This window comes from Parasteatoda tepidariorum, chromosome 8 (assembly GCF_982258835.1).
Source record: "Parasteatoda tepidariorum strain Cologne lab strain chromosome 8, Ptep-v5.0, whole genome shotgun sequence".
Classification (NCBI taxonomy): Eukaryota; Metazoa; Arthropoda; class Arachnida; order Araneae; family Theridiidae; genus Parasteatoda; species Parasteatoda tepidariorum.
In genome coordinates this window covers 96,475,032-96,499,308 of record NC_141762.1, presented here as the reverse complement: position 1 = coordinate 96,499,308, position 24,277 = coordinate 96,475,032, and the positions used below count along the sequence as shown (strand labels likewise).

At 33.3% G+C, this 24,277-nt stretch overlaps 2 protein-coding genes across 5 annotated transcripts in view; one reads left to right on the top strand and one right to left on the bottom strand.

The window, feature by feature from the left end:
• LOC107453622 (ankyrin repeat and BTB/POZ domain-containing protein 2) overlaps positions 1 to 24,277 on the bottom strand; it is a 442,842-nt gene that overhangs the window by 137,293 nt on the left and 281,272 nt on the right. The window lies entirely within an intron of this gene.
• Positions 1 to 24,277, top strand: part of LOC107453616 (SCY1-like protein 2) — a 556,894-nt gene that overhangs the window by 472,642 nt on the left and 59,975 nt on the right. For all 4 annotated transcript variants that reach the window (XM_087169467.1, XM_087169470.1, XM_087169468.1 and 1 more), the window contains 2 exons: positions 8,917 to 9,039; positions 22,120 to 22,233. In XM_087169467.1, coding sequence (XP_087025593.1) covers positions 8,917 to 9,039; positions 22,120 to 22,233 — 237 coding nt within the window. The remainder of the gene's footprint in view (positions 1 to 8,916; positions 9,040 to 22,119; positions 22,234 to 24,277) is intronic.

The window sequence follows — 24,277 nt, the reverse complement described above, 5'->3', positions numbered from 1 at the left end:
TTTTTCTACTGGGAGCTACCTAAACGTCTAAATAACGTCTAAGTGTTTGTATTGAATGCATTGAATTTTTTTTATATTTCGCGTTTATTTATGCATTGAATTTTCACGCTTTAAAATGCAGAATATTAGTGAAGCAATATTTGATATTTATTCTTATTTAGCTAATGTTTTGATTTTTTCACCATGTACAATCTAAATAGCTAATATACTTTTTTAAAAGCCAATAAGAACATTGGTAGAATTCTTCTACATAAGTACAATACTATGTCTTTGATGATAATATATTATGTCTTTGTGCTAGAACATTGTGTTCATTGGCGAGCGAGCGCAGCGAGTCATGGTTCACGGCGTGAACCACATAGGATTGCGTAGCAATTCTCGGGGGTTGGCGAGCGTTAGCGAGCAGGGGGCGGAGCCTCCTAGTACTAATATAATACCTGATGTAATAAATATTCTATATTTGTATAATATATGGTCTAATTTATCCAATCGTCGAATTTATATTATATATAGTCGAATTTAACCCATTGATAGACGAACGTAAACAAGTGCAAACCGGTTTCAGCCGCGTAAAAACAATAAAGCTGTATAGTATCACATGATAATTAAGATTTTAAATACAATCTTACAGTGCGTCTAGTAATTTGGCCAGGGACTGTATTCTTTCAGTGATCAAATAAAAGTCACAAATGACTCAGATAAAGGATAAGTATTAAATGTTCTCAGACAACTTTATTTCCAATTTTATTCACCCATCCTCCCTCTGATCTTTGTTCTTCTCTGGAATGAAAACTTCTAGAACAACCCTTTGACTCGGGAGAGCATCCATCAGAGACTCCTTTAACGTTCCATTATTAATCTGTTTCGCTGATCCTCTGATTTTAATTATGTCATACCCATCGCCAATATTCTCCACCGTTTCTAATCCGGTCGCCAATATTAATGCCCCGCCTACCTTATAGACTTAATGAGACACTCAGTTTGTAAATTCATTCCATTTCTGTCTCCATATTCGCTACTTATCTATTTACTTTAATTTCGCAAGTTTATTTTCGAACAAAATATGTTTTCAACAAACTTGATTATTTTATAAATCGTTCATGTTCTTTCGTTCGTCATGTTTGTACGTCATGTTCAAAAAGAAATTTTTTTCTGTTCTTTGTAGGAAATGCGTTAGCAAAATACGTTTTCAACAAATTTGATTATTTTATAAATCATTTATGTTCACTTCTAAGAAAACTTTCGTACGTTTTTTTTCCTGTTATTTTTATGAAATGCTTGAAATTTTGCGTTATTAGAAGAATAAACTTTCTTTGCAAATTAATAATAATGCTTGTTAATTTTTAGATTAGTGAAAAATTATATTTGTGCTTAAACACTATTTTACATTTTACTTATATTTTATACCGGACATTAATGAGCAAATAATAGTTTTTAACAAAGTTTGATTATTTGAAGTTGATTTCTTAAAAACGAAGTTAATTGTGCAAGTTTCATAATTTCTTTTACATACATATATATATATATATATATATATATATATATATATATATATATATATATATATAGTCCTCAAAACAGCTAATTCCCGCCGTGGCATTGATTTCACAAGGTGCTGATAGGTAGCCTGAGATATCTGGTACCAAGCGCTCACCAACTGGTCCTACAATTCCCTCACATTGCGAGGGGGTAGCGTGGCAGCACGAATTTGGTTTTCCAAGTAGGACCACAAATGCTCTATTGGATTAAGGTCAGGGGAATTTGGGGGCCAAGACATGACTTGAAAGTCACTGGAATGTTCCTCGACGATTCGACCCTTATGGCATGGTGCATTATCCTGTTGGTAAACACCATCCCCCGAGGGAAAAACTGTTGCCATGAATGGGTGAACCTGGTCTGCAACTATGTTCAAGTAGCTTACAGACGTCAGGGATTGTTCTAAGAGAATTATGAGTCCTAATGTGCCCCATGAGAACATTGTTCCAAGGAAGAAAACCTGGGCGAGCCCATTGTTATAGATGAAGGGTGGTCATAATGTGATGGCTCTTCGGTATATATATATATATATATATATATATATATATATATATATATATATATATATATATATATATATATATATATATATATATATACATATATATATATATATATATATATATAAAGATAGTTTTTAAGAAATCAACTTCGAATATATTTGTGATACCACAATAGGCATTACATATTTCCTAGCTTTTTAAAATTTCTTTAATTTCTTAAACTTACTTTTTTCTTAATCGAATTGTAATTAAATTAAATCAATTATTTAATTTTTATTAAAATTTATAAAAAGCGATCATGAAATATTTTATTTGTTTCTTATCGATCAATGTTCTTATTTCAATACTAATGTAAGATTTATGAATTCACTATCGCGACTATTCGAAAACAAAAACCTGTTTTTTTAACTCTTTATTCTTAATTTCTTACCACAAATATGTTTCAGTTATACATGGTTATAATAATTCTCACAGTCTTGTTGGCGATTCGCGAACGCCAGAGTATTTTCAAATCTAATATTGATTATGAGAGAGATGGCTTTATTTTTGGTGATTATTCTTTCGATAAATCCCTAACCTTGGATCTCTTCTCATGCTCCTAACTTTCCGTTGGAAACACTTCATTCAATTTTTGACTGGGGGTACCCGTTTGGGCATTCCAGTCCCAACCTTTGAATATGAATCTTGATCTCTTTAAGGGATTTATTTTCTTTATAATTTTTTAATTTTATTATGGCCATTTTCAATAATTAATAAATAAATTTTTCTTAAACGATTTTATTCATTTCTCTGAGACAAATATAATTTTATTACATCCAAGTTAAGATGTATCTGTAACTGCCAAAAAGCCAATAACGCTACCTGTACAAAATCCACTCATTAATTTAAAACTATCACCGTCATAACACTATTTAAATTAATTATCGCAGAAGTTTATTCAATCAAATAAAAAAATACGTGTTAAGCCGAATATCTTTTAGCAAAATATTCCTGCTTAAATAAAATAATATACTCTGAATTCCCATATTTACATTTTTATTCTTAAAGAAAAAATTAGATTTAAACCATCCCTTTCAATAAATAAAAAATATATATTCTTAGTATGCATAAACTGAAGATTGAGAAAATTATGTTACGGAAGCTCGTAAACCAGTCTTTCAATTTAGGTATTTTTGCATAAAGCCTTCACAAATTGGTACAGTAACTTTAACACATGGGAACTTTTCCGCTAAACTAATCAATAGCATTCTTTATTTGTTAACCTCTTCCCAATTTGTACCAAGTTTATAAAGGCAACAACTCCTTCTTCGTTCCGTAAAGAAGTTTCCAAAACACCTGTTATGTCACATATTTTCCGGAATTAATGCCTCCTTCTTTTTCCTGCTTAGACCTTCTTACACCAAACATATATCTTCCTTCCTTATGCATTCGGATGGGGGGGGGGGTAAAGACATCTTCTACCATTACTTCATGTATATTAAATTTCTTCCCAGAATGCAGTTCGCGTCTGTAAATAAGAAATATAGCACAACAGAAAATCCTCTATTTTTTTTCTTCTTCTTTCCCTTGCTGCTGCGGCAATTTTAGGAAGCAGCGTTCGCCTTTTGTTGAGGGGATGGATTCAATGGTGGATTGAGAAAAGTGGTTTTTTTTTTTTTTTATGCTGCTCTTCGACGAACATTCCTTTCTTTGCATGAATCTTGGAGGACATATTAGTTGCTTATAAGCTAAATATGTATTGAGATAGAAATTGGCCAAACATAATATATATCAGATATTATCAAGATCAGGTAAATTTACTCGATGGGTCAAAAACTAAATATCTCTGTTTTATAATAGATGTTTGATGCCATATATATATATATATATATATATATATATATATATATATATATATATATATATATATATATATATATATATATATATATATATATATATATATATATATATATATGTTACGGTGAATGACCGAAATCTGATGAATGTCAACAATCACCTAGTCGTTTGGTGTATGTCCGAAATATTTTCTAAAAACCCTTACTTCTGACTTTCAGCGGTGAATGTCAACAATCACATAGTCGCTTTGGTGAATGTCCGAAATATTTGTTACATTCGATTTGATATGAATTTATTCGTGGATATAATTACATTTATTCGATATTTTAATATTTACTGACGATAGATCAGAAGAAACATCAGTGTTTGGAGTATCGGGCGATACATTTACATTTGCTCGGTATACCCTACACTGATGTTTTTTTAAGGTTAAGTGCCACTGCCCGGTATACACCAAGTATCGGGCAAATATATACCGGGCAATGGCTCTCAGTGTAGGGTATACCGGGCAAATGAATACCGGGCAGAGGCACTTAACCTTAAAAAAAACATCAGTGTAGGGTATACCGGGCAGTGGCACTGAACCTTAAAGGAAACATCAGTGTAGGGTATACCGGGCAGTGGCACTTAACCTTAAAAAAACATCAGTGTAGGGTATACCGGGCAGTGGCACTTAACCTTAACTGGCTCGGTATACCCTACACTGATGTCTAATCTATCGTCAGTAAGTATTAAAATATACAATAAATATAAATATATCAAATAAATATAATAATATCAACGAATAAATTAATATAAAATTGGATGTAACAAATATTTCGGATATTCACCAAAGTGACTATGTGATTGTTGACATACACCGGTGAGGGTCCGAATGTACAAGAATGTAATGAAATATTCGATCTTTCACCTACGTATTTGGTGTTTGTCGACATTCACCGGTGAAAGTCAACAACCACCTACTTCGGTCAATCACCGTAATATATATATATATATATATATATATATATATATATATATATATATATATATATATATATATATATATATATATATATATATATATATATATATATATATATATATATATATATATAAGCATGGAAAATATTACAGAATAATGATAAAAGTGAAGAAGAATTATTTAGAAAACTAATCATAATAATAGTAAAAATCCGGAAAAAAGGACGTAATCTCTTTATCAGCTCCCACGATTGCATCCGTAAAAAAGAGTGCAGCTAACAAATCGAACGTGCTTCAGTACTGCAGTAAGAACGCGCTATAAAAGATATTCCCTCTATTTACGCTTTTACCTCAGTTTGCGCTTCTGTTTTCATATTTTGTAGTCTGGCAATCTTATTAAGAAAAAAATTTAAATCATTCTTGAAAATTTTCCCCTTCATGTAAGTTCGCTTTATATATTTCATTTTATGTTTTGTTCTCTTTTTTTTTCTTTACATTTTATTTTCTGCTTTTTACTTGATATCTATTACATAATGTGTTCTATTTTGTTTCAAAAAAATTTTTTTTGGGTGCTCCTCAGACTATTGTATTGATATGATTTGCTTTGGCTATATTGATACAATATTAGAAAGCACTCCCTTTTGCGGATATAATCGTGTAAGCTGATGAACAGATTATGTCCTCTTTTTCCGGATTTTTTTTTTTTATTATTGTCATTATTTTAAATAATTTCCTTCTCTTTTTTCATTATCCTGTAATGTTTTCTATACATTTTGAACTTGTAGTCTTGAACTTGCTGAGTCACTTGTAATGTAAGAGTAAGTTCTTTTTTTGAGTTGGGGACGAATCTTCTTCAAAAATTCTTCCAAGTACTTGTCTTCGTCTAATGTCGGCCTTCCACTGCGGTCCTTGTCTTCCACGTCAAACTCACCTTTTTTAAACTTCTGAGAGCGATAACTTCTCTCACTTAAAAACAGCCTCACCCTATGCTTCTCCAAGCAATCGATACACCTCAGCTGCAGGTTTCCTTAAAATAAAAAAGTAAATCAAAAGTTCCCGCAAATGACGTTTATTTGGCACAAAACTTGACATTTTTTTGCGTGTCATCAATTAGGTAATGCAAAAACGGAATCACCGAAACTTTAAGGTTATGCTGTTCCCAGATGAACTAACAAGACGCATATATATATATATATATATATATATATATATATATATATATATATATATATATATATATATATATATATATATATATATATACTAGAGGGCACCGCCCCCTGCTCACTACCGCTCGCCATCCCCCGATAATTGCTACGCAATTACATTTTCGTTCGCTTCGCGAACAAACTTGAAGTCGTTTTTCTGGAGATTAGCTGGCAATTTTTCTGCACCAACATCAAGTAGAGAGATTATGACAGGATTGTAAAATGTCAGAGGAACTTATTATCAACATTATAAACTTATATAAAGCAATTTCAACACAAACAATATTATAAACTTATATAAAGCGAGGGTGCAATATTATTTAATCCGGCATGAGCAATATTATTTTATCCGGCATTAATCTCCGTATCCGAAGCACTCGTGGTAGAGCCAAACTCAAATTATTGTTGAGCTTATAGGATGCCGGACGCACCCTATATGGTGCTTTATCTCCCCCCCCCCCAGTAATTTAAATTTTAAACTAAAAACAATTGAAACCTGATGAAAAAAAACTTTACAAAAATTACAAACAAATTAAAGCGTGTAATATTAATAAGTTCATTCTAAGTAATATTTCAAAAGCAAATACCATTACAAGTAATTGCTCAATTAACTTCAATACTGTCAACTGACAAAATATTTTAGCATCAATCAGAAGTATTTGTAAGTACACCAAGGTATTCGTTTTCATTTAAACGTCTATACTTTTCAACGTTTCTTCGCCGCGCATTCCGCCGTCGCATATTCATAGCACTACAATTATTTTCCAGTTAATTTTGTGCAGCTAAATCATTCCGCCGTTCATATCGCCTAAGATATTCACGGCGATCCATTTTTTATAAAAGATATGAGTATTTTAAAGTAAACTCTGTTCAATATATTTTAATAATTTGGAATGTAAATAGTTTTTTGAGAGAGTGTTGATTCGTGCTTCCAATAACTCTACCCGATTTATCAAAGCTATTAAAATATATTGGAATTCTAAAATAAATATCAAATATAAATTTTCGTTCTATCAAAACAAACATTTTATTATAAAACTATCTTTCACAACTATCTTTTTACATTGCCACTCAAAATTATTAATAAACACTGGACAATATTGCGTTAATGACACTTTTATCTAATGACGTCATAAACAATCGTTTGCATAAAGTTTAGTTCATAATAATCATATATAATCGTTTGTATAAATAATCATACTGTCTTTTTATAGCTTTACGTAACAAGTGTGAGATTTGTTTTTTTTTCTTCTTTTTTTTGCAATGGCGATGTTATAATTTTGTTGTTGAGTTAATAAATCTTCCTTTTTATAAACGTAATAGTAGAGTTTTCTTAATTATTTGATTCGAAGTCCTTTGAGTTTTATTTGAGGTTAGTTTGTATTTTGTATTTTTTGACAGCATTATTAAAAATTATTACCTTTTCACATACATTCGTTCTCAATTTTGATTGGCTGTTTTGTGCGCTACTAACCAGAAGTCTTATGTGATTGGCTATGTGTTATCATTCCACTCGCTTCTTATATATATATATGTATATATATATATATATATATATATATATATATATATATATATATATATATATATATATATATATATATATATATATATATATATATATATATATATATATATATATATATATATATATATATATCCTTTTCTGAAAATCCTTTTATTTTATTTTATTATTCTAATCGAAACACTTTCTCACACTTTATACTAAATTCGCATCCTGTCCTTTTATCTATTTTTAGCTCAAGTATGCAATAGTTAAAAGCAAGACGTTTTCCCCTTTGCTCTTTGTGGGAATCGCACGACCTATTTAATTGACCAGTTACAATTACTAAGGTTTCCCTAAAACGAAAAATTTAACGGATTTACTTTGCAAGATTTTCCCTAACTTATGATGAGGAGCACAACTTTTCGTGACCATACTTGGATAAACGTTCTCTGTCAAATAATTAATAAATAAATTTTGTACCCTCCTTCCCTGCCTAAGACCTGTTTTTAATCCTTTCACTCGGCAAAGACATTATTTATATTTATATGTTACGGCCAAAGCCCGAATTCGGCCACTTCGCGAATTGGCCGACCAGATCGCGAATTGACCAAGAACGCTGTAAATTGGCTGGCCAATGTCCGATCTTTTCTTGATTTCGGGAATTGGCCAGATATAATTACATTTATTCGATTATATAATTACAATTGTTCAATATTTTAATACTTACTGACGATAGATTACATTTATTCTATATTTTAATACGTACTGACGATAGATTAGAAGATAAATACCGGGCAAATGCATATCGGGCAGTGGCACTGAACCTTGAAGAAACATCAGTGTAGGGTATACCGGGCAAATGTATACCGGGCAGGGGCATTTGACTATAAAAAAACATCAGTGCAGCGCAAAGCGGGCAAATATATACCGGGCAGTGACACTTGACTTTAAAAAAACATCAGTGTAGGATATACCGGGCAAATGTATACCGGGCAGTGGCACTTAATTAGACCTACTATGACTTGACCTTTGGTAAATGTTCGAAATATATACTAGGTCTAGTTAAGTGCCACTGCCCGGTATATATTTGCCCGGGCATTCTTGAATGAGCACATCGCGTTTTGGCCGGAACATCGTGGCCACTTCGCGAAATGGCCGGCCAAAGTGCGAAATAATTGATCGTTTCAATTATTTCGCGCTTTGTCCGAGAGGTATGGCCAATTCGCGAAGTGGCCGGACTTCGGACTTTGGCCGTGACATATATATCTGTCTACTCTCCCCACTGTATTAATTAACTTGGATACATTTGTTTGGCTCTATGTATATTTCTTGAGTTGATTATATTTTTTATTGCATACAGGCGACAGTGACGCTGTTGGAGAATATGGATATAATAATGCAAAAAACTCCTAAAAGTGATCTTAGATCTGAAGTTTTACCCATGCTATACAGTGCATTCGACTCCTCAACACCACAAATACAGGTGAGTTTCTCATTCAATGTCTCATTTAACGAGACACCAACTGTAAGTCAAATTTATACTAACACTTTTGAATGAAATTTACATAAAAAGGAAAAATTCTAAGAGGTGGTCGAAACAGAGTGAGAATAAAAAGTTGAGAAATATTATAAAATAATTTGTCAGAAGGAAATATGTTGTAGCAAGTTTGGAAGCCACGTGATGAAAATCCAAATCCATGCCCAAAAGAAAGCCACTACACCTCTGCCGCTGACCTCGATTTCTGGGGATACTTTCATTTTTCAAAAAATACCATTATTTAAGTAAATGATCTTATTAGGTTACAGCTATTTATTTAAAAATAGATTTACCCTGAGTTAAAAAGAAAATATAATGAAGTTAAAGATTGGGTTCCTATTTTATGCCCTGTAAAACCGTAGTTCTATTGCATTAATTCTTTTTGTGCAGAGAAACATTTTGAAAGAGGAGTACAATTTGGGTTATCTATTTATTTCAAATCAATTCAACCCTATAAAATCGTTATTCAACAGTTCTTTCCTTGCAGAGAAACTTGTTAAGTATTAGTACAATATAGGATAGTGTCGATTTATTTGAAAATGATTTCACCTCAGTATTAATTTAGTTTACAGGAAAACTGACGTTTAAAGTTAGGCTTCTGTTCTATTACCTGTAAAACTATTCCACTTGCATGGATGTAAAAATAGAAGGGGGGGACTATTAAGAGCAGTTTTGCCCCATTAATAGTTTATTAGATAATTTTATCAGAATAAAGCGAAGGTTCTTATGTTATGTTATGTTCTTATATGAAACCTTTTCCAGTATAAGTGCATTCTATGTAGTTAATTGTAGGGTTTCTACCACTGAAAAAATACAATTGCAATTTACTAGTATATAAGACGCGTTAACTCGATTCTATGTTGAGGTACCTTTTCATAGATGAAAGTTCACACATATCTACAATCCCCACATTGGTGACCCGGACGTGATATGACGTCTCTCTTGGCATTAACGCCCGCTTCGATCTGAACTCGCCTACTTCGAGGGATTGGTCGACATTAGCAGTTGACTTGCTACTTGTGACTTCGACATTGTCCTCACGCTCTTGCTTCTCAGCCTCGATCTGATACAACGTATACACTCGACTGATAAAGACAACACAGGAGTGACCACGATCGTGAACTTGATACAGCTTTAATGATCAGCACTCAAAAGTACGGTGATCTTAATACAGCCTTCCCGGCTTCTCACAAAACAGCATCGAATCAACTAGTGGTATCCTATTCATCGAATTCTGTCACAGATAAAATTCTGGTGGGAGAGTACTGTAGTGTATCTACCACTACAAAAACACAATTCTAATTCACTAGTATATAAGACATGTTAACTCGATTCTAGGTTGGGGTACCTTTTTGTAGATGAAAGTTGATATGGTCGATATCTACAATCCCCACAGAATATTTTAAAAAGGAGCCTATATTAAATTGTTAACTATTAATTTAGAGTTTAACCTCAGTAATACTTCGTTTGCAAGAAATAAGACAAAAAACCTTATATCCAGTTAGATATCTATTATTTCACTTTTTTTTCTCTGCATTACAATAAAAATAGCGTTTCAGGTGAAAAATCTCAAGAATTTATGCATTTATTTGTTTTTTTATTTAATTTTTTATTGATTGTTATTATTTTTTGCAAATCGAACTAATAATTTAGGGTATTTTTCATATATACACTCATCAAAAGTGAAATTGCAACACCAAGAAATAATGCACGTAGCGTCATGCAAATTTCAGGAGCGATAGTAGTGAGATGGATATGCAAATGATTAAAAAAACAGACTAATAAAATCATTATAAAGCAATTTATTCAATATCTAATGTGGCCACCTCGGGCAGCTATACAGGCCTCACTCCGGCGAGGCATGCTATCAATGACTCCATTGATGGTTGCCTGAGGTAACCTTTACCAAGTCACATCCACTGCTGTGCGCAGATCATCGATGGTTTGCGCCATTGGTCCTCTGTTCATGCCACGTCCAATGAGATCCCATAGGTGTTCTATGGGATTCAGATCTGGAGAGGCTGCCGGCCAGGGAAGGATGTCAAATCCAGTCAGGCTGTTAAGAGTTCGCCGTGCGACATGCGGCCTGACATTGTCTTGCTGGAATACTGTGTTGGGTGCGCCCTGCAACAAGGGCAGAACAACGGGATACACAACTTGTGTGACGTAGCGGTCCGCTGTCAAACTGCCGTGAATGTGTACCAGGGGCGTTCTGCGATCAAACATAATGCCACCCCAAACCATGATGCCCGGTGTAGGACCGTTGTGACGCTCGGCGTAATCGGCTGGTTCGTAGCGTTCTCCGGGTCACCGCCATACTCGTCGACGGCCGTCATTTCTCCACAGACAGAAACGAGATTCATCCGTGAACAATACCCGATGCCATTGGATGGTCCAGGTACGATGACGATGACACCACGCCAGGCGTCTAGCCCTGTGTAAAGCAGTCAACGGTACCCCTGTTGCTGGTACCCGTGCACGTAACTGTACTTCATGCAATCTGTTGCGTATGGTTTGGGTGGACACAGATCCACCTGCTCCTGAAGGCAACCGGCTTCGGATGGCACGTGCCGTGGAGAAAGGGTCTCGAATAGTCAACTGGCAAATACGCCGGTCTTTGCGTTCTGACGTGCACCTGTGCGCACCACTTCCTCTTTCGGCGTGCACGTAGACCTTCCTGAATCCATCGTGTGACACAACGTTGGATGGTACTCACGTTCTGCCCAACACGAGTTGCTATTGCGCGCAGCGACAAACCAAGTTCATGGAGTTCTATAATACGGTCATGTTCCCTGGTCGTTAACTGATGGTATTGAGCTCGCCGACGTCTCAGAGGCATTTTCTACGCTTTTTCGAAAGTCGCAAATGCTACGCAAAACCTCAGATGCCGTTTAAGAGAAGGGAAAGTTTCTGGCCTTTATAGCCCGAATATGCGTACCACGTGATCAGATGCGTGCGCAAATTTAATCATTTGCATATCCATCTCACTACTATCGCTCCTGAAATTTGCATGACGCTGCGTGCATTATTTCTTGGCGTTGCAATTTCACTTTTGAAGAGTGTACATTGTCTTGCAATGCGATACACGCAAGTGACATAATGTGGGTATTTCGTGCCAGATTGATTGTTCAAACGTGGCTTTGTTTATGTTAGCAACTGTTCTTTCCATTCGATTTCGAGTTAACTTACCCCGTCATGTATCAATTCTCTTAAGTCTACAATAATCCTTCACAAAAATTCATTCACAATGATTTCAATTCTTGTACCATTTATTTCTTACTCAAAGACAGGCGCGAAGTCATGTAAAACATAAACAAACTGAATGCATTGAAGTTGCCAATTACACAAAACAAAATGTTACATTAAATTACATACATACGTTACGCGTGTTACATTAAATTACATAAACAAATAATAAATCTAAGAAAGAATTGTAATTAAACAAATTCAAATATGGTGCTGTATTTAATTAACTTCACGTTCATTAACATTCTAACTTATGTGGAAAAACTTAACTCAACTTCAACACACCATTTTGCTCATTAACGATCAGCTGACGTCATATGTCAAATGTGTGGGTATTATCTGTGATCTTCTTCTCGAAGTGCAAGTACCCAATTATATAGTTAAAGGAAATTAATTTTCTTGACACCTTCAAACTACCCATATTTTACAGTTATTTACCAGTTATTATCAAGTTTTTTGTTCACTCATTAAACCCATTTCGATTTTGTGAACAGTTTACCTCTTCTTGAAAACAATGACTAGAAGTGCATACAATCTATTCGTATTGGAACATAAACAAACTAATTATGCATCGAAGTTGCCAGGTACACAAAACAAAAATATATTACGTGTTGCAATAAAATGCATCGACAAATAATAAATCTAAGAAAGAATTATATTTCAACAAATTCAAATACGGTGCTGTATTTAGTTAATATCACGTTAATTAACATTCTAACTTATATGGAAAAACGTAGCTTAACTTAGACGCGCCATTTTATTTATTGATGATCAGCTGGCTCTGACGTCATAGATCACGTGTGTGGGTATGTTTGCTCTTCTTTCTCTCGAAATGCAAGTACCCAATTGGGTATACTATAGCCTACGTCACAGGTTGTGTTATTCCTACTAAATTTAACCCATGAACGGCATTTTCTGCGAGCCTAACTTCAAGCCACAAATAAACAAACGAAGTGTTTGATCGTTTAAATAGCTGCTCGTCAGATTTTATTGCATTATAAAGAAAAGTAATTGATATTCGACTTTTGATTAATAATTGATTTATGTGGATAGTGGCATTTATGTGGATAGTGGCATTTATGTGGATAGTGGCATAGAATTTAGCATTGCGTCATGGTAAATGTTATTCCTACTAAGTGGAAGTAGTTGTGTCTTTTTTATATTATACCCAATTGTGCATATTTTTGGCAAAAGAAAAATATAAATTCATTATGTTATAAAAATTGAATTGATTCTGTTGGAGTGGCTTGTTACTCCTCTGAACACATTAAATTAACATAATTAAGTTTCGGTCGTGTGTTGGCAACAGATATTTTCTTTTCTGATAACGTATCTGACGTCATTCGTGCATATCATTATAGAATTCGTACATAAGACATGCATTGTTGAAAGCAGATGTCACTTCACTATGTTGTTGTTTCCGGTGATGACGTACCATATTTCGATAAGCAGTATTCTAATTAATTATTTTCAGTTGTTCGCTGTATCGAGATGGTACTGTATGTAATAAAGAAATGCTTTAATTTACAAGTTTCTTCATGTGAGTTAACACATTCTCTAACTACTGTGCATGCTCTGCTAACCTAAGAAAGTTGGGATTCGAATCCGCAGACCTTTGGTCTTAAACATGGAATGTTTGGACTAATAACGAGTGAAAAGTAGAATTAAGTGTTGAATTTTCTATATGGCTGAGTCTACTGATGGAACAGTTTTTGCCTTTCCGAAACTTGGAGATTTTAATTGCGGAAGCTGGAAAATTGATGTGAAAGTTTTGCTAATCGAAAATAGAAAAATGATTATTAATAATAGAAAAATGATTATTTGATGATAAATATGTACCCAGTAGGTAAAATAAGGTTTATTTTCACCCAGCAAAAACCTTTATATGTAAATCTGAAAAGGTTTGTTACGCGGTTTACGTGTAAACCTTCTAACCTTAAAGCGAGATCTGTTACCATCTGCTCTATTCTACACACAATACCCTCATCCAAAACCTTAGAAAAACAACCTTCTATATAAAAACCTTAAATAAGGGTTGACTTAGGGTTTTCAAGAGTGAAAAAAATCCTTGAACAAAGCTAGTCTCAAGGTGAAAATAATCTTATGTCTAGATCATTATAAGGTTCCTTTTCGAAACGTCTTGTATCCTCCTTGTTATGAAATTTTAATGGACGATACAATTTGGTACATTATACGATACATTATGGACCTAAAGGCCTGGTTTCTTAGGACAGGACGCCGTCAGCTGGAAATCAGCGCTAACCTCTGATTGGTCCATTTGTGAGTTTGAAAGTATACGTCATCGACCGCTCATCTTGAACTACAATTGCCGTCCAACTCAACTGCAGTTGGATTACAGCGTGATGTTAACCACAGAAGCAATGGCGGACAACATCCAACAGCACATTGAAATCAGCCAAGATTTTGATTTTGACATTAAACATAGCTTCTTCATTAATCATAGCACCCTTCATTTAGCTCAGCTATAATGTGTTTTTTCTTGGACAAAGTCATTATTTGTTCTCTAAAACACTGGTCGACAAAAACAAAATCAATACAAATTCAAAATAAATATTTGTTTACGTTATTAACGCATGCGCAATGAGAGATAATGTCTGCGTTGGACGGACTGCTCACGCTGAGCTAACAAAAAAGTATTTTTTTTGGCGTCAGCTCTACATCAACTTTCCGCTGACGCCCAGATAAGGCGCTTGTCCTAAGAAACCAGACCTTAAGTGGCCATTTTACTTAAATGAAAATGCTTTTTAAAAAAAGCTTTAAAAAATAATTTTTAATCCTTTTAGGATGAAAGGTTTGAAACTGCAATATTTTTTGCTTTATTGAAAAAAGGTTTTTAGTACAAACATTTTCGAGACAATCAAAAGAAAATTCCGACCACAAGGTTGCCGTAAGGTTACAATGCTTTCTGGGTAATTTCTATTCATAAATTGTTGGAATAATCCCGAACCACAAAGTGCTTGTTGAACCAAATAAAGTGAACAGAATAATGAAGTTATAAGAAAGAGATGAAAAAGAAACAACAAATTAAAAAACACCTTCTTTATTTAATTCAGCGCATTTTAAATGAATCGGAATCAATTTCGGGGTTTGAGAATCATTGAGTAAACTAATTAATGAAAACGTACTCCAAAAACTTCTGCATTCGTTCCCGAAAATACATCGCCGTTGGCGCTTCAAAAAAAAAAAAAAAATTAAGGTTTCAATTCCCATCAAAATAATTGAAAGCACTCTTCATTTGCTTGCTTTTGGCATTTAACTATTTTGATTTTTGGGGCATTGTTAATGAATTCCATGAAAGGAAATTTCGAAATAAAGTGTAGTTTTGTCCCTTTTTTTATTGTTTGAATACGCATTTTAAACCATCCTAATGATGTAGTTTCGTAATTAGCGAAGGGAAGTTTTCGAATTAGGATGGATAATATTTTCCAGTTACTGAAATTTATTACTTTTGAATAGTTTCTTATTAATTGACTTCCGATATTTAAAGTTAATATGCATAACTCATTTTCAAAACTGATATCCTTTTGAAATAAATAATTTAAGGTTAAGTATAATTCCTTTTTCATTGAGTTTTGTTTAACTTTACATCAAAAATTCTTTAAAATCGACTAAAATATATCGGTTTCATTTCTGAATCGAAGAAACAGTATTTGTCTTCAGGTAAATTTGTTGTATTCATAATAAAAATTAAGATTTTTTTTTGCACTCATTTGTTTAATCTAAGATAAAGATATCGACATTTCAGAATAGTCCATTTACATTTCAAGAAATAGATTCAAAGTCAATTTCTAACTTCCTATCTTTATAGTTTCTATCTTTATAGTTCGAAAAAAAATGAGCTGCTTGCTCGAAGATAATTTTAATACAAGAAGTAAACAAAACAAAATTATAAAAATATATTTCAAAGCATTTTTTATATTAAAGTATGAGAAATATATAATTCATAAAGTATATTAGTTTATAAAGTATATATATGTTATGTATATATATATGATATATGTATATATATATATGTAAAGTATATATATATGAATGACCGAAATCAAGACTTTCACATGTGAATGTCAACAATCACATAGTCGCTTTGGTGAATGTCCGAAATATTTGTTATATTCGATTGGATATTAATTTAATCGTTTATATTATTATATTCATTCGATATTTTAATATCTGCCGAGGATAGATTAGAAGAAACATCAGTGTTCGGAGTACCGGTTGAATGCATACCGGGCAGTTGCACTTGACCTTAAAGAAACATCAGTGTAGGGCATACCGGGCAAATGTATACCGGATAGTAGCACTAACTAGACCATATTTCGGATATTTACTTAGGCGACTATGTGATTTTTACTTATCGTCAGGCACTGATTTTTCGCTCTTCACTTAGGAAGATGCTGAAAGTATTTATTTTAGAAAACAAAACTTACACCTTTATTATTAAGGAAAGCAGAATTAAATATGAACCTACTTATTGCAATAAATTTCCCTGATCTAATACTAATGATTTATAATCATACTAATTAAATGTAATAATCGTACATTATAATTTGTTATTCAATTGCAATTTGTCATTCAATGCATATAATTTGCGATTAGTCTTGCAAATTAATTGCGCAAGGTAGAAAATAGTGAATTATATCATACTTTTCGACCCCCTATAAAAGGCTGACATCCATGCACTTCCCATTCGATGCTGTCATGTCGTAACAAAGAATAAAACAGCAAATCCATTCAGCAAATAAATAAAATACACAGGAATACAAAAATAAAAACTTCTACTGAACATTATTATGCCTTTTTAAATCACTTTCAAAATTCCAGTGTCGCGTTGAAGATTCATTACTGAGATGTTGCATTTTCAACCTCATGATGATCATTCCAACAACCTCATGTTGATACTTCCATCATCTCAAACTCATGATGATACTTCCGAAAGTCCTTTTGAACTATGATAGCTACCATTTATTCATAAAAAGGATATTCGGGCAACAAACACGCATACAAAATAAATAACATTTTGCGAAATACTTTGCTTTGTTGGTAAATTTCTCGAATTTCAAAGAAACATATATGAAAGCACTCGCATTATTTGCAACGACATACTAGCAAAATGATACTATTTTTACATAGCCTCAAACATACGAAGAATATAACTTTTTGGAGTCGAATTACTTGTTTACGTGTCTTTTTCATGACTTAAAGGACAATGAATCGGCCTAGAATAGATATTTTATTTAGTTCCAGATTTTAGATTCGCGCTCTGGTGAAAATAACTTATTACGTGCATTATTTTCAGTGCGATATATCAGACGCACTTTAAGATTTCATGTAAAATCTTAGTTATCAAGTGATAATATACGACTTTAATGTTTTTATGCGGCTGAAACCGGTTTGTACTTGTTTACGTTCGTGTATTAATTGGTTAACATTGTAATGCAATACGTTAAAAATAAATACAAATAGGAAGTATATAAAAAAATCTCCTGAATAAAAACTCATTGCATGTATGCTTAAATATGTAAGTATTGCATATAAACTCGTGCAAAGCATCTAAATATTTAAAAACTACAGTGTATCTAATAATTTGATCTAATTATTAACATTATAATAATATAATACCTGATATAATAATTATTCTATATTTATATAATATGTCATCGAATTTATCCAATCGTCGAATTTATATTACATATCGCCTAATTTAATCAATTGACACACACGAACGCAAACAAGTGCAAAGTCACATATAAACAATAAAGCTGCAGGGGTCCCCAACCTTATGCCCGCGGGCACCAAGGCGCCCGTCGATCGGTCTAGGTGCGCCCGCTGCTTGTGCCCAACAATAAAATATTTCAGTTTTCCATTTTCCCATTAAATGCTTTGCAAATTTTATGCTATGCAAATAAATACTGAAGTACACTGGCTCAGTAAAGACAAAGTACTTAATAGATTTCTACATTTAATTGAAGAAATAAAAAATTATCTTGCAGTCAAAAAAATCAAACATTTTATTTTTAGAACTAAAGGTCTGGTTTCTTAGGACAAGCGCCTTATCTGGGCGTCAGCGGAAAGTTGACGTAGAGCTGACGCCAAAAAAAATACTTTTTTGTTAGCTCAGCGTGAGCAGTTGGTCCAACGCAGACATTATTTCTCATTGCGCATGCCTTAATAACGTAAACAAATATTTATTTTGAATTTGTATTGATTTTGTTATTGTCGACCAGTGTTTTAGAGAACAAATAATGACTTTGTCCAAGAAAAAACACATTATAGCTGAGCTAAATGAAGAGTGCTATGTTTAATGAAGAAGCTATGCTTAATGTCAAAATCAAAATCTTGGCTGATTTCAATGTGCTGTTGGATGTTGTCCGCCATTGCTTCTGTGGTTAACGTCACGTTGTAATCCAACTGCAGTTGAGTTGGACGGCAATTGTAGTTCAAGATGAGCGTTCGATGACGTATACTATCAAATTCACAAATGGACCAATCAGAGGTTAACGCTGATTTCCAGCTGACGGCGTCCTGTCCTAAGAAACCAGGTCTTAAGAGATCCTCTTTGGCTAGCACACTTGTCTTCCATAACGGACATAATGGAAAAACTAGATAATTTAAACTTGGAGCTGCAGGGAAAGGACAAACATATAGCAAAAATGATAGAGGCTATAAACTCGTTCAGAGCTAAGCTAGTTTTGTGATATCACATTTGAAAAATGAAGCCTCTTGTGCATTTTCTAAACATGGGAAAAAAATGATAGGTAACAGTGAAATTGACTTATCAACATTTGTCATCAACCTCCAATTGCTTAAAGATCAATTTGAAAAGCGCTTTCAACAATTTAATATCATCGAGCCTTTGATAACATTTTTTGTTAATCTTTTTAAAATCCAAATAAATGTAATCGCAATAGCAACATACATTTCGGAATTTCTTCAAGTAAAGCGAGACGAAGTGGAGATAGAAATTGTGGATCTTCAGAATGACATTATCCTCAAAACTATTATATCAGATGATAAATTCTGGAATAAAGCTGAAGGAATAAATTCCATTCTTAAAAAAAGAGCAGCACATAAAATAAAGTCGTTTCTTTTTTCCACATACTTGTGTGAATCATTGTTTTTGACAATGCATATTATAAAATCAAAATATAAATCCCGACTTACAGATGAGCACCTTGACGATCGCTTGCGAGCAGAAATTTCATCATATTCTCCCAATTATGAAGCACTGCCCAGTGGAATGCCATACAAAAGACCACACTTACTGTATTTTATAAATAATTTTTATACTTCTCATGTTTTGAAAGCAATTTAGTAATCATTTATTTTACACAAGAATATTAATACTAATTATATTCATATGTTAAATTAATTTTTTCAGTTAAGTTTTTGTGCATTATATGTAGTGTGTATTATTACCTATGTCTATCAACTATAAAATTAGCTTTAAAAAATAAATGGTGCCCGCCATTCGACCGATATTCTGGTATTTGCTCTTTGGAACAAAAAGGTTGGGGACCCCTGCTGTTTAGTACCACCTGATAATTAAGATTTTACATAGAATCTTATAGTGCGTCTAATAATTTGGCCAGGGACTGTAAGTTTTAGACTTGGAATTCTTTTTATATTTATTTAAAGGAATTTAATATAAGTGAAAAATGTTCGATTTTCAGTCTTGTTTTTTATCGATATCACACTATTTCAAAATCTGTAATTTAAAAAAATTACGCAGCTAGAATACGGTCCGAGACCGACAGAAAGTGTAACAATCTCTAACCCTAAAAAATAGTGCATGGAGTCCCTCCGCGCGGAAGAAGTGAAACTTCGTAATGTGGAAATGAAAATAGGAAGGCGTAGAAATTGATTTTTAGTGAAATCATATTGTTTCTCTAAGACAAACTATATTAACAAAGCTTACAATTCACAATTGATCGCATCTTTTAATTATCATTTTCGAGTGGAGAAATATCCAAATCTATAACATTTACAATGGGATTATGATAACTAAAGTAAGATACGAAATGTTTGAGTTCTATTTTTTCAATATTTCTTGCAAAAACTGCATCAATGGTAGTTCCCCCTTTGGTTGTTGGATCATTCCTACCATTTATCATTTCCAATCCAAATTTGTCTTTAAGGAAGGTTAATAATGTTTCAGCTTCAGGTAACAAGAAATTCACATTCATATCTCCTACAAGGATCACAGGCCGCTCACAATAATCAATTTCTTCACCTGTAACGCTTGTGAACCTGCAGTGAATAATGGCAATAAAGATTTTGCAATAAATAATTTAATATCCCTCATGGCTGCATTTGGTGACATATAAATGGCAATTAGAAAAGAGAAAACCTAGCAATCAATTGATATTCACAAGAGACGTACCTTGACATGACCTTAATTCCGTCGCATTGTCCGTGGGATTGTTTTCACTCATTTTTTACAATTGTTATCCACTAAGTTTGAAAATAAAAAATACTACCCTGTTAAATTATATGTGTATCAAATCAAACTAAAAATATATTTATAGAAAAACAATACTTTTATTATTTGATGCTAGTGAGAACCAAAACAATGTGGAAATGAATGAGAGAAAACTTTATCCTACCACGTGATTTCCCGGCCCATAAAAATGTAGCGCTAAACGTTTAACGCAACCTTGTTGGAAGTCGCATAAGAAGTATAACTTCAAAAATACATTTATCAATATGTAAAGCTAACATGGCCAGAAAAATGATGGTCTGTCATTGAATATTTCTCCTTGTAAATATTTTTTCTCGTCATTAAATTTTATCTAAAGTAATTCTTTAGTGTATATTTCAAAAAGAAATGCAATGAATTTCATTCTATTTATGATGTAATTGGGTATAATATAAAAAAAGCACAACTACTTCCACTTACTAGGAATAACATTTACCTTTTAGTTTAATTAATAAACTGAGTTTTAAATATGTTTACTAAATTCATAAGCTTCGGTAAAACAACAATATAAATTATTTCCAAAGGAACTAGACTAATACAATTCCAACCTGGCGAGTAGCGACTTATAAACAAGACACTTCGTTTTATGCTTTTACTTGTTGCTAGAAATCAGGTTCGCAGAAAATGCTGTTTACTAGTTAAATTTAGTAGGAATAACACGATCTGTGACGTAAGCTATAGTATTCCCAATTGGGTATAATATAAAAAAAACACAACTGCTTCCACTTAGTAGGAATAACATTTACCATGACGCAATGCTAAATTCTATGCCACTATCCACATAAATCAATTATTACTCAAAAATCGAATATCAATTACTTTTCTTTATAATGCAATAAAATCTGGCGAGCAGCTATTTAAACGATCAAACACTTCGTTTGTTTATTTGTGGCTTGAAGTTAGGCTCGCAGAAAATGCCGTTCATGGGTTAAATTTAGTAGGAATAACACAACCTGTGACGTAGGCTATAGTATACCCAATTGTTAAATAACGGACATGATTTATTTAGCCATGATTGATAGTGCTAGGAAATAACAATTATTTCCAATCAATCATCGGGGCTGGTGAGCAGCACCGAACAGTGGGCTTAGTCCCCTAGTTAATATTAATAGTTTAGAAATATCAATTTTTGAAAAAGTGACCACCATTAAAAATACTACTTCTGATTATAAAATGTCCCTATTTTTGCCCAATTTCGAAAAGATGTTTTTTAAAATGATGCGTATGTATTGATGCAAAAGTGATGCAAATGCTAAAAATGATGCTAAATGATGTATTTTCAGTGTGCTGCTTTGCATGCGGTCGCTCAGACCGCCGACTTCTTGGAGGAGACCGCCGTCCGAAAAATGGTGCTGCCAAGAACCAAGCAAGTCTTTGAAAACAACACCGGAATCAAAGTATGTTCAGTTTTTTTCATTCTCTGTTCATAAAATTGATTCATTTAAATACAAACGAGGGTAGTTCGATTCCATAATTTTGTACCTTAACATGCGAAAAACAATGGCAATATTTAATTTAGATTTTTATTTCAGTTTAACAAATATCTTAATGTTTCTGAAGATTTTATGGTACTAATCGTGTTAAAGGGATCATATGTTGGCGACTGTTTTTTTGAGTTGTCGCCAACACGAGCATAAGTATAGACAAATAAGAGCTGAAATAACTCGGTGTATTTCATGTTTTAACCCCTTAACGATAAGTTAATTTTCAAGAAAACGGTCATAAAAATGCGTATTTTTTATCCCTGAAAATTATGTAAAAATATGTGTATAGACAATATCTATATATGTATATATATTCATTTTTAATTTTTGATTTGTTTTTAGCTTGAAATTTTAAAAAATTAAATTTTTAGGAAAGGCTAATGTTGGTTTTCCAGCAAGCAAGGGAAGTATAAAAAATATGTGTTTTAAGCATTAAAAAAGAATTTTATTAAACTTACGTATAATATAAATAAAGATTAGTAATATTTTCTTGTGAGATAAATTTCAAAGCATGAGATAGAGAGGCCAACGTCACAATCTGGACAGTAGTACCGAGTTTCCTTCCTACATCTCTTATTGTTTTCATATCTTCTGGAGCAACAAAACTTTCAACAATTACCTTAAAACTATCCTGGTACTGCCATCTGGTGTGTAAAATGAGAAAAAAATGTCCTCCGGGTAAAAGAAATGAATTAGTTTTATTCTTATTGTCACGTTACTACTGGACATTCCAGCCCATAAATATCACGGGAGCGAGAAATAGAGGGCGAAACCTCAAACCCCGTCATTTTCACGGGAGCGAGAAGGAAGGGGTTAAATTGGAAAATATTTTCCTAAACGAATAAAAATTATTAACATTCGCAATAGAAACTCAGGGGATAGAGCGTTCGTCTTCAAACGGTGTTCGAATCCCAGCGAAGGCATGTCGATGCGAATTCCGCACCCAGTTCGCACCAACCACATTGCTGACGTAAAATATCCTCAATGGTTGACTTATCATGGGTTAGAGTCCCCTTGCCACCAGATCTAACCGTGGAATGTTTTCGTGGTTTTCCTCACCATGTAACTCAAAACATGTTTGTTCTATCAAAAAGTCCTCCACAAAGAAACATTTCTCCCAATACGAGGGTTACTATTTATATTTCTGGCCTAATAATGAAAAAACAAATATGTAGGATCGAAGTTGGTTTTATTGTTTTTCAAAATATTCTCCATGATGATCAATACACTTTTGCATGCGTTTGAACCAATTTTCAAAGCACTTTTTCCAATCCGATTGAGGTAACTCTAAAACATGTGTTTTGAATGCATCAACCGCTTCTTTGGGGGTCGAATATCGTTGTCCACGTAAATTATTTTTGATGTGTGGGAATAAGAAGAAGTCATTGGGTGCAAAATCACGGCGGATGACCCATCAGTTCGATCTTTCGCTCCGTCAGAAATGCCTTTGTTTGAGTCGATGTGTGAGAGCTCGCATTGTCATGATGAAGAATGATTCGCCTGTTCTTCTGCTTTTTTCGAATTTCACCGATGACTTCTGGCAAACAAATGGTCGTGTACCATTCAGAATTGACCTTCTTGCGTTGCTCTAACGCCACTGTTGCCACATGACCGTTAATGCCGAAGAAACAGGCAATCATTTGTTTCGATGTGCTTCTTCCTCGAACAACTTTTGTTGATTTTGCCTCGTCTTGGAAGACCCATACAGTTGATTGCTGTTTTGTTTCCGGCTCATATGCATAGATCCATGATTCGTCGCCTGTGTAAATGTTATACACAGCCTTTGATGTACCTTGAACGTATTTTTCCAGCATTTCCTTGCACCAATCGACACGAGCCTTTTTTTGAGCGTTTGTCAGATTATACGGGATCCAACGCGAAAAAATTTTTTTTACACTCAAATGTTCATGCAATATTTTATTGATGCTAGTCATACTAATGTCCAAAGACGCCTCTA